Here is a 12,845-nt window from a genome sequence, read left to right as displayed (position 1 = left end):
TCATTGAAGTTATTCCCAGAGTTAAAAATCTTTGGGGAATTTCAGAACACTGATTGGAATCAGTTTTAAATCAGGTAGGATCTACTCAAGCATATGGCCTTACTAAATGAATGTATCAGCGTCTTCCTTCAGAGATTAGTGGTTTTCTGCAGAGAAGATTAGACTAGCTGGTTTCCTCATGCTGTATTTCATGGTAGCTCACATTCAAAAGTGAATTTTACATCTTAGGATCCATACAACTCCTATTCATTAATATAATTTACTGGTTTTAGAACAGTTTTTTAAAGTGGTTTGCAGACCAGCAGCATAAGCTTCACCCCAGACCTACTGAATGCTTGAGCTACCAAAGGAGAAACTTCTAAGGTGGAGCCAATAATTGATGTTTTAACAAGCAAGACCTCCAGGTGAATCTCATTAACACAAAGCTTGTGGTCCTGTAGGCTAGAGATACAGAGACTGACATTTACTCTGGAAATTTGATTGCAAGACTAAAATTTCCAAAAAAGTGATGGGGATCAGGGAAAATATAAGTGATTAAAGTTGAAATAAAATCCATGGTAATATTGTTTTTAAAATGTTAACAAATGCCTTCAGAAAGTACATGAGTTTGGAGGTAGTGGGAGAGAAACCAAATGGAGGGAGGAAAAGAGAGAGCAAGGAGAAATCAAACGGAAAGGGAGAAAGGGAAGGGGAAGGATCATATGATGGGGAGAGAAACCAGGTGGAAAGGGAGAAATCAGATGGTGGAAATTCCGGATGAAGGGAGATACAACTAATAGAAGGAACCAGATAGAGGAAGAGAATAGGGATGGAGAGAGAGGGGCGTCTGTTTTAAACTGCCCCCCCCCCAAATATTCTGCTTTTAGGGGGATTAACTCTGCATCCCTAGAAAAGTTTAGGCAGATCAGTTCTTTTACTTCTCACTGTGTGAAGAGTTTAGAATTACGACTAAATATTTTAAACAGAAGAAACCTAGAGGATTTTTTTAATTCAGTGGAAAGAAAAAGACATTATAGAAAATACAGGCCTTGCTGATAATATGCGTTTGTGAAGCTTGTGTTGGGTTTAACTTGAAAAGTAAAAGAAACATAATAATCTTTAATCCCACCTGGAGAAGTTGGCCATACAAATTTTATATTATGTTCCAATAATAAGTATTATGTATATATGTGGTAAAACTATATAGTTTGTACACAATACATATTTAATGATAATATAATGTACAACCAATATAGAGTTGATATATAAAATAATAGATGATTCATTGATCATGCTTGCAAATACACATTTGTATATAGCCATGCAAAAAGATTATAGTAAATTACATTTTCTTTTGGTAATGACATCATGCAGAGTTAAATTCATTTGTTAATATATGTATAATTACTACTTAAGTATATATTTAGTGATATACGGAAGATTGTTAAAGAAATGGTATAGCACATTTATGCAATTTTATTTTTACTTAGAACATGTTTGAATGTGAAGTAATATGACCAACTTTTTAGCAAGCTTACCAGAATTTCTGCACTCAAATTTATTTTGCCTTAAAAAACCTAATCTGGATGGCCATACATTTATTCCAATGATATCACCATTTCCATTTTTGGAACTTATCTTTAAATTGCTTCCAAAACCTTCAACATATTACTTTAAATACCATGCAGGGAAAATATTTTTCATGTTAAGATGAAAATCCAAATAACTTTTAGAATTGGGTCTGCTTAATAAAATGGAATATCAAACTTGACAAAACTTTAAAAAATATTTACTTGTTTTATAAGTGACAATGTAATTGTTTTGCTGTATGGTCACTGTTCTGATTTTTATAAAGTAATGATAATAAGTTTGAAATCATAAATAATCATTTCAATGTAAGACTAAGCATAAAATATCAAATAATTAAACTTGAATGCTTAATTTCTGATACTTAATATTAAAAGCTGCCTTATTTCTACACTGTGAATCTTGTCCTCTATGACTATACAGTGAATATAGTATGTTTGTGACTTTATTTTTTCTTAAATGTTATTAATATCAGAGCATCAAACTGACCTAGACAATACTAAAACCAAATTTTATTCTTAAACTAGAAAAAATTGTCACTCCATGTGCTTATGAAGCCAAACAAAAGGTTGAAATGCAGTACTAAGCTGTTTAGGCAAAATTATCTGGAGTTTACGGCTGCCTGTTTTTCTCTTCAGACCTTTGACATACACCATCATATTCTCAATGCTTCAGCTTGGCCTTGTTAGTCTTATTTGTCTGAGCAAGGCTATGTAGTCAGATTAAATTACTCAAAGAAGCAATCCTATTATTCAAGCAAATGCATGTTTTAAATTTTGCCAAATAAGAAATCAGACTACAAAACCAGTCAATAGATACAGTGGAAATATATCAAATAAATATCTTAACAACATTATTTACTAGAGAATTTAATTTCTCAGGAAAAAATAAACAAAACTTGCCTTTAAATCCTGGGACACACTTGCAGAAGAAATATCCCCTTAAATGTTTACTGGTTGTTCCATTTTTGCAGGACACAGATTTGCAATCTTCAATATCTATTTCACAGATGTTCCTTTCATATCTTTGCAGATCGCTACAGTTACAATTGTCCAAATGGGCCAGGCAGAGGCCATGCACTGATATACTCTGGTTTTCTAAGCAATAGCCAACATTGACAACACACAATCTGCCACTGTAACTAAGAGAACAGCTGCATCTGAAACAGAAAAATGAAAAACCCAATTAGTCATATAATTTATTGTGATATATTTAAGTATTTAAATCACACATTTATTTAAAAATACAGAAAGAATTATTTAATGAAGATAGTTGTGGGGTACATTTTAAAAATATTTTCCTAAAGTGTCTATTCTTGGCAAAATTATTTTTGATTATTGTGCATAATTATGAGTGAAAATAACTTTGGTGTTGAATAAATCTAGTCTCAAAAACATATTCTGCCACTTAACTGCTCTGTTAGCTAGAATAACATCATGAACTCTGCCTACACTAGTGTGTGTGTGTGTGTGTGTGTGTGTGTGTGTGGGTGGGTGGGGGGGGCATATAATATGCTGGTGCAAAAGTAATTGCGGTTTTTGTCATTGGAAGTAATGACAAAAAGCTGAAACTTTTGCAACAACCTATATATACATACAGATATAGATATAGATATATGTAATAGATTATTCAAATGCAGTTTGTCACTCAATGCAATTATTTAAGATCTAGCTGTAAGGAATACCAGGTAATCTTACATTATTCTTTAAATCTATAATATTTTGAACTTTAAAATATATGTACCCTTGAATACATGAACATAATTCATGCATTCATTATTTTAATTTTTTGAATACAGATTTTAATGAATTTGGAAATTTTGATGAGATTTTCCCATAGTAATTTCAATGTTATCCAATATATTTTACTAGTAGTTTTTTACATAGTTTTCTTGTAAGTAAAGATCATTGTGAAATAGTCTGCAATTTATGTAAATAAAATGTATTTGAAATATTTTTAGGTTTAATATTGAGAACCAGGTTGGCTATCAACAAAAGTGGGAATATTTTTCCGGAGTTAGAGAGACAAGGATTTTTCACTTTTTTCTTCCTTTCAAATACAGTTATGCACAGAAACACCCACACATCTGTTCTAAACCTAATTTATTTAATCATTTCTTTGGTCCTCTCTATATCTAGGCACTAGTGTTAGTAATATGAACTATGAGATCATTTTAATATAATTATACATTATATAACATACCCATATGCATTTCTTTGAATATTTTATATACATACATAAATTGAAAAAGAAAGCATAAGGTGAAAAAATCTAAATCATAGTGATAAGTAAAGTATCATGATTTTCAAGTATTCTTTACCAAGCATTCAAAGGGCACTTAACATTATCATATAAACATTTTAATGGGCTGAGAAGAGCTATGATGGATCACTTTGCTTGTTATTATTAATAAATATTAACCTACTGAACCTAAGTCATTACACTTATAACTCTATATGAGGGTAAGCGTTCGTAGCCAGCAAAATTGTTAAAGGTCAATTAGTTCAACTCTTGCTTCTTGTAGTTGTAAAGAAGTTAGCCATTTAATGCAATTTGTCAAGGATCACTGAGATTATTAATGGTAGGAACTATAGTGGATGCCTGATGTGTTCAAATCACTGCCTTGGAGAGAAAACTTTGGTTTTAATTCTTTTCAAACTTCTTTGTTAAATAAGTATATTTGTGCCCTGTTTTCCTCATCTGCAAAATTCCCAGTTGTGCCTCTTTTTCACGGAATAGTATTGCATGTTTTTTACTTGGCAAGTAACTGTTACCTCCTATGTCAAACACCCTTAACAACAAAGTTATCTGAAATAAAGTCATAGAATACAATTACTTCCCTTCAATACCTTTTCTCTTCTCCCTCCAAGTACAAAAATAATTCTAGGTAAATTCAAAACAACTGTCACATAGCAAAAAATTTTTGGCCTGTTCTAGGCCTTGTTTAACCATATTTTTGTAAATTGTTAATAGTGCTCTTTCACTTTCAACAGTGTTTTGATTGGGGTGGTAGATTACATGGGGCCATATGTATAATTCCAATATTATTATATAGTTCTGTGCCTCCACTATACAAGATTTAGTCATAATGTTTTTTGTTTTTCCATGAAAATAGAAAGGAAATTTTAGAAAGTTTCTTCCTAAATGGACAGGATGTCCTGTACAAGAATATGAAGGCCTATCTTTATAATTCTTCCTGAGCTAATCTCTAATTTATTAATATCTCAATAAAGCTATCAAGAGGTTGACTCTAAATTATATATGGGAAGCTTAAGGCATTGAGAATATTTTTGAAAATTAGGAGTAATATGGAGGTACCGGCTCAATCAGATACTATAACAAACAAAAACTGATAATTGAAATAGGGTTTGGCAGTTATCTATTAGGGTCTTGCCTTAAGTCTCTAAAACCTACATAGCCTATGAAAAATGATTCCTTTTTAAGTCTGAACTGTGTGAGGATAGTGACACCTTTTATTAAGAGAAAGATTTAAAAGGGGAAAATTTAGGGTAGAAACAAGAATCTGCATTTGGCCACAGCAAATTTGAACTGGTAATTGACTTGATTTTTATATTTCATTCTATTACTTATATTTTTATATTGATCACCACTTGATATTTGTTTTATTGAGCCTTAATGTCTTCAAGAGAATAGATACTTTTGCTTGTGTACTTGTCTTTTAAAAATTTGATGAATTGTAGTTAGAGCAACAACCTACTTGTTCGTAATTTGGGAATTTTTCAAATTTTATTTCTGACACAACACAGGCATATTACCTTATTGTTTAGCATTAGCATTTCTATATCAACCTAACTAAAATACAGACCTACCTATACATACATATTTTTATATATATTTAAACTCTCAAAAATGATTATATCTTAGTAAAATACAATACTCTGAAATTTTCTCTTTCCATTTAATGATATGTCTGAGATATCAATCCAAATTAGCATATTTTGTTTTCAAAGGTGAAAATATTCTATTATGTGAATGTACCATAATATATTATCCACTGAAGGCACTGAAATTACTATGTGTTTTAAATTACAGCGCTAATATTTATACAGAATGGAAGTCCTCATACAAATATATTGGTGGACTCTATAAGAGGATCGATAGGATAAATCCCTTGCAGAATTGTCTTAATCAGAAAGAATACAAGTTTTAGTTTTAATAGCTCTTATCAAATCCCCCTCCAAAAAGGCTGTAGCAACTTATATTTTCATTTCTGATGTCAGAATGCTGCTCTTCCCAAACACTGGAGAGTTCTGCATATAATAATAAGTTTTAGTATTTACCAGTCTGATTGGAAAACCTATATTATTTTGCTATGAATTTTATGTGTTTAATTTATGAATAACCACACTTTGCAAAGTGACTGGCCATTTCCCTTTTTGTTTCCTAATAACAACCTATTTTTGGTAATTTTTCTATAATAAATAATTTAAATTCTTAACACTAATTTTATAATGAGCACAAAAGAAAGTAAGATATCAATACTTCCTTCTCCATTGTACCACACACCTCAGCCTCCTGCCTCTCTCCCCTTACCCAGGAAAAGCAGCTCAGCAATTGGTTGCTGTCTTTTTTTCTTTTTATGCTTTCTTTTTTTTTTTTTTTTTTTTGAGACAGAGTTTCGCTCTTGTTACCCAGGCTGGAGTGCAATGGCGCGATCTCGGCTCACCCTTCTGGGTTCAGGCAATTCTCCTGCCTCACCCTCCTGAGTAGCTGGGATTACAGGCACGTGCCACCATGCCCAGCTAATTTTTTGTATTTTTAGTAGAGACGGGGTTTACCATGTTGACCAGGATGGTCTCGATCTCTTGACCTCATGATCCACCCGCCTCGGCCTCCCAAAGTGCTGGGATTACAGGCGTGAGCCACCACGCCCAGCTTTTTTATGCTTTCTTTCTTTCTTTTTTTTTTTTTAATTGTACTTTAGGTTCTGGGGTACATGTGCAGATCATGCAGGATTGTTGCATAGGTACACATGGCAATGCGGTTTGCTGTATCCATCCCCGTCACCTACATCTGGCATTTCTCCCCATGTTATCCATCCCTAGCCTTCCCCCACTCTCAGTGTCCCACACTTGGTCCCCTCAACAGACCCCAGTGTGTGATGTTCCCCTCTGTGTCCATGCGTTCTCATTGTTCAACACCTGCCTATGAGTAAGAACATGTGGTGCTTGATTTTCTGTTCTCGTGTCAGTTTGCTGAGAATGATGGTTTCCAGATTCATCCATGTCCCTACAAAGGACATGAACTCATCATTTTTTAAGGCTGCATAGTATTCCATGGTGTATATGTGACACATTTTCCTTGTCCAGTCTATCATTGATGGGCATTTGGGTTGGTTCCAGGTCTTTGCTATTGTAAACAGTGCCACTATGAACATACGAGTGCATGTGTCTTTATAACACAATGATTTATAATCCTGTGGGTATATACCCAGTAATGGGATTACTGGGTCAAATGGAATTTCTATTTCTAGATCCTTGAGGAAGCACCACACTGTGTTCCACAATGGTTGAACTAGTTTACCCTCCCACCAACAGTGTAAAAGTGTTCCTATTTCTCCACATCCTCTCCAGCATCTGTTGTCTCCTGATTTTTTAATGATTGACCTTCTAACTGGCATGAGGTAGTATCTCCATGTGGTTTTGATTTGCATTTCTCTAATGACCAGTGATGATGAGCATTTTTTTCATGTTTATTGGCCTCATATATGTCTTCTTTTGAAAAGTTTCTGTTCATATCCTTCTCCCACTTTTGAATGGGTTTGTTTGTTTGTTTGTTTCTTGTAAATCTGTTTTAGTTCTTTGTAGATTCTGGATATTAGCCCTTTGTCAGATGGGTAGATTGCAAACATTTTTTGCTATTCTATTGGTTGTCAGTTCACTCTAATGATTGTTTCTTTTACTGTACAGAAGCTCTCGAGTTAAATTAGGTCCCATTTGTCTATTTTGTCTTTTGTTAACAATTATTTTGGTGTTTTAGTCATGAGGTCCTTGCTTATGCCTATGTCCTGAATGGTTTTGCCTAGGTTTTCTTCTAAGGTTTTTATGGTGTTAAATCTTATGTTTAAGTCTTTAATCAATCTGGAGTTAATTTTGGTGTAAGGTGTCAGGAAGGGGTCCAGTTTCTCCTTTCTGCACATGGCTAGCCAGTTTTCCCAACACAATTTAGTAAACAGAGAATCCTTTCCCCATTGCTTGTTTTTGTCAGGTTTGTCAAAGATCAGATGGTTGTAGATGTGTGGCATTGCCTCCAAGGCCTCTGTTCTGTTCCATTGGTCTATATCTTTGTTTTGGTATCAGTATCATGCTGTTTTGATTACTGTAGCTTTGTAGTATGGTTTGAAATCAGGTAGCTTGATACCTCTGGCTTTGTTCTTTTTGCTTAGGATTGCCTTGGATATGTGGGCTCTCTTTTGGTTCCATATGAAGTTTAAGGTGGTTTTTTCCAGTTCTGTGAATAAGGTCGTTGGTAGCTTGATGATGATAGCATTTAATCTATATATTACTTTGGGCAGTATGGCCATTTTCACGATATTGATTCTTCCTAACCATGAGCATGCAATGGTTCTCCATTTGTTTGTGTCCACTCTTGTTTCCTTGAGCAGTGGTTTGTAGTTCTCATTGAAAAGGTTCTTTACATCCTTTGTTAGATGTACTCCCAGGTATTTTATTCTCTTTGTAGCAATTGTGAATGGGAGTTCGCTTATGATTTGGCTCTCTGTTAGTCTGTTATTGGTGTATAGAAATGCTTGTTATTTCTGCACATTGATTTTGTATCCTGAGACTTTGCTGAAGTTGCTTATCAGTTTCAGGAGATTTTGGGCTGAGATGATAGGGTCTTCTAAATATATAATCATGTCATCTGCAAATAGAGACAATTTAACTGCCTCTTTTCCTAACTGAATATCCTTTATTTCTTTTTCTTGCCTAATTGCTCTGGGTGGAGCTTCCAATACTATGTTGAATAGGAGTGGTGAGAGAGGGCATCCTTGATTAGTGCTGGATTTCAAAGGGAATGCTTCCAGTTTTTGCCCATTCAGTATGATATTGGCTGTAGGTTTGTCATAAATAGCTTTTATTATTTTGAGATATGTTCCTTCAATACCTAGTTTATTGAGAATTTTCAGCATAAAGGGCTGTTGCATTTTGTCGAAGGCCTTCTCTGCATCAATTGAGATAATCATGTGTTTTTTGTCTTTGGTTCTGTTTATGTGGTCAATTACATTTATAGACTTGCATATATTGAACCAACCTTGTATCCCTGGAATGAAGCCTACTTGATTGTGATGGATAAGCTTTTTGACGTGCTGTTGATATCAGTTGCCAGTATTTTATTGAAAATTTTTGCATCTATGTTCATCATGGATATTGGCCTGAAGTTTTCTTTTTCTGTTGAGTCTCTGCTGGGTTTTGGTATCAGGATAATGTTAGTCTCATAAAATGATTTGGGAAGGATTTCCTCTTTGTGGATTGTTTGGAATAGTTTCAGAAGGAGTGGCACCAGCTCCACTTTGTACGTCTGGTAGAATTCAGCTGTGAACCCATCTGGACCTGGGCTTTTTTTGGTTGGTAGGCTATTAATTGCTGCCTCAACTTCAGCCCTTGTTATTGTTCTATTCAGGGTTTCGACTTCTTCCTGGTTTAGGCTTGGGAGGTGCAAGTGTCCTGGAATTCATCCATTTCTTCCAGGTTTACTGGTTTATGTGCATAGAGTTGTTTGTAGTAATCTCTGATTGTAGTTTGTATTTCTGTGGAATCTGTGGTGATATCCCCTTTATTGTTTTTTATTGCATCTATTTGATTCTTCTCCCTTTTCTTTTTTATTAATCTGCCTAGAGGTCTATCTATTTTGTTGATCTTTTCAAAAAAACCAGCTCCTGGATTTATTGATTTTTTGAAGGATTTTTTTGTGTCTCTATCTCCTTCTGTTCTGCTCTGATCTTAGTTATTTCTTGTCTTCTGCTAGCTTTTGAGTTTTTTGCCTTACAAGAGCTCCTGAAAGAAGCACTAAACATAGAAAGGAACAATCAGTACCAGACACTCCAAACATGTACTAAATGGTAAAGACCATTGACACAATGAAGAAAATGTGTCAATTAATGGGCAAAACATCCAGCTAGCATCAAAGTGGCAGGATCAAATTCACACATACAATATTAACCTTAAATGTAAATGGACTAAATACCCCATTTAAAAGACACAGACTGGCAAATTGGATAAAAAGTCAAAATCCATTGGTGCGCTTTATTCAGGAAACCCATCTCATGTGCAAGGACACACATAGGCTAAAAATAAAGGGATGGAGGAAGATTTATCAAGCAAATGGAGAGCAAAAAAATGCAGGAGTTGCAATCCTAGTCTCTGATAAGATGGACTTTAAACCAACAAAGATTAAAAGAGACAAAGAAGGGCATTACTTAACGGTAAAAGGATCAATACATCAAGAAGAACTAAAGCTCCTAAGCATATAGGCGCCCAATACAGGAGCACTGAGGTACATAAAGCAGGTTCTTAATGAATTACAAAGAGACTTAGACTCCCACACAATAATAGTGGGAGACTTTAACACTCCACTGTCAATATTAGACAGATCAACGAGACAGAAAATTAACAAGGATATCCAGGACTTGAACTCAGATCTGGACCAAGGGGACTTAATAGACATCTACAGAAATCTCCACCCCAAATCCACAAAATATACATTCTTCTTAGCACCGCATGACACCTACTATAAAATTGACCACATAATTGGAAGTAAATCACTCCTCAGCAAGTGCAAAAGAACGGAAATCATAACAAACAGTCTCTCAGGCCATAGTGCAATCAAATTACAACTCACAATTAAGAAACTAACTCAGAACTGCACAACTTCATGGAAACCGAACAACTAGCTCCTGAATGTTGACTGCATAAACAATGAAATGAAGGCAGAAATAAAGATGTTCTTTGAAACCAACGAGAATGAAGACACAACGTACCAGAATCTCTGGGACACATTTAAAGCAGTGTCTAGAGGGAAATTTATAGCAATAAATGCCCATCAGAGAAGTGAGGAAAGATCTAAAATTGACACCCTGTTGTCAAAATGGAAAGAGCTAGAGGAGCAAGATCAAAAACACTCAAAAGCAATTTGTTGCTTTCTAATGGCCATCCTGGGAAGCTCATCGGGATGTTCTTAAGAAAATGTTGCTTCCAATGCCTTGAAAGTAGTCCAGAATTTCCGAAATGCCTAGCACTTTGGTTTTAAATTTATGTCCATGTTTTAATTTTCTGGTTTATTTTTAATTTTTATTTTCATTAAATAGTACGTAATATTCCTACAATAAATGCAAATATTTCTTATAGAGTAACTATTCTGTTTTCAGAAGGTAAAATAGTGCATGTTCATTTCTAACTCATTATGCCACTATATGTAGCTACTTAAAGATGTTTAAGTATTTCATTGTTTTCATTTATATCAATAGTTCCAAATAAAATATTTTACATGTATTACTAAAAAAAAAACAAATTTAGACATTATTCATTGACTTCTTCCTATGGAAGAGAAGTATTTAAATTTCTTACACTGCTCCTCACCCCCAAACACACACACACACACACACACACACACAGATACACACACCAAGCCCTTATTTTATTCTCCCAATATAAAGTTACGTTAATTTTACGATAAACTGATACTCATTTTATGTAATTATGACTTCAGTGATATCATTTATAGCTGAAAGAGGTAGTATGCACTTACTTTTACAGAACATTTTTGTTTTTCTGACAGTTATTAATCCCTTTATTTTTTGTTTTATTTACTTATTCTAAGTACCCAGTCATAATTACTTCCCCATGTCCCTCAATATGCAAAATACATTGGATATTCTCTCAGCCTCAGTCTTTTTGTCCTCAGACATGCCTGTCCTGAATGGGTAGATCTGCAGGCTCACTCCACAGTGTCTTCTGGGATGACTCTTCATCTTTGTCCTGGGAAGCTGTACCTCCTATTTTCTGGTTTGGATCCTGAGTTTCCCAATTCCTAATTTTGTTCCTAACTTGACTTCCTATTTTAAGTGAAGTATATTATTTTTAGGTTAGACCTCTTGAAAACTAAAAATGTTCACACATTGTAGATTTGAAAACACCTTTTTTCTACCTTTCTCTTACTACTTTGAGGGCAGTAATCTTAAATTTTGGGTTTTTTTTTTTTTTTCAGATGTTAAACGTGCTCCTCAACTTTGTATTTCCTCTGAATTTCTACTCACCTTCCAATTCCCAACTGACTTTGGTCTCTGGCAGTGAAATTAGAGAATTTCTTAACATACACGATTATGCTTGACTCTCTACTCATACTGAAAAATAAATCCAAAAAATGTGGATTGAAATTCCATGTATTCATTGTGAGTGGTTTTCTAGTGACTAACTTTATTGGGCTGTGATCAAGCAGAGACCTGGTGGATTTGTCTGAGAGCTCCCTCTCTCAGAGGCAGTATTCTTTTTTCTAGAGCCAGTCAGTGACAATCGGTGGAAGTGGCCGGGTCACTCACATTTTTAGAGCAGAATAGGAAAAAAGACCTTGTTCGCTTTGTTTTGTGAGTAGCCTTTTACTTAATTTCTCCTCTGCAGTACTGCACCATATCCCTGGGCTCTCTGTTGCTCAAGAATGGAATGGGCTGTTCCGTTCTTATCACACAAAATAAAACAGACAATTCAGGAGTTTAACTGCTCATAAAACTTTCAACTAATTCTTTGATTTCAGGCTCACCATGGTCCCACACTCATGAATGACTGATGAGTACAATGCCTGTCTTGAGTGTTCAGCTTGTTTAATGGCTTCCCCTCTGCTACCAACTTAGTTTGGTGGTTCTAGTCGGTGGAGTAATCCACTTATTTATTCTATTGTTTCCTCTCCCTTGCTCTTTGTTCCCTTTGATCATAATTTTAATGGGTTTTGGAAAAAATAAAAATGCATGTACTACAATGTCCATATTTAACAGGAATACCTATAAATTATCTTTAAATTAAAATGATATCACTTTGTCTAATGTACTGTAAATATTTTTTCTAGATGCTTGAATGTCTTTGGAATTTATGCCTTCATAAATTTTACATTTTTATATAACACCTGTATCTGGTTTTCCTTTAATTGCTTCTCAATCTTGTGTTTGTTTAGAAAAACCTCCCCATTTTAAGATATGCAAATATTCACTATCATTCTTTTCTAGTAAGTGATAGTTTTATTTAATAAATAAATAATTTGTTAAATTGCTA

At 34.3% G+C, this 12,845-nt stretch overlaps 1 protein-coding gene across 1 annotated transcript in view; it reads right to left on the bottom strand.

Moving 5' to 3' along the window:
• The window catches only part of EYS (eyes shut homolog), a 2,025,572-nt gene that overhangs the window by 1,619,540 nt on the left and 393,187 nt on the right, over positions 1-12,845 (bottom strand). The window contains 1 exon segment of the mRNA XM_021676159.2: positions 2,469-2,725. Coding sequence (XP_021531834.2) covers positions 2,469-2,725 — 257 coding nt within the window.

Source organism: Aotus nancymaae, unplaced genomic scaffold (genome assembly GCF_030222135.1).
Source record: "Aotus nancymaae isolate 86718 unplaced genomic scaffold, 86718_ANA_hifiasm-v0.15.2.pri h1tg000040l, whole genome shotgun sequence".
NCBI classification, from domain to species: Eukaryota; Metazoa; Chordata; class Mammalia; order Primates; family Aotidae; genus Aotus; species Aotus nancymaae.
The sequence above is the reverse complement of the archived record's forward strand: the minus strand, read 5'-3'. Positions and strand labels throughout refer to the sequence as shown.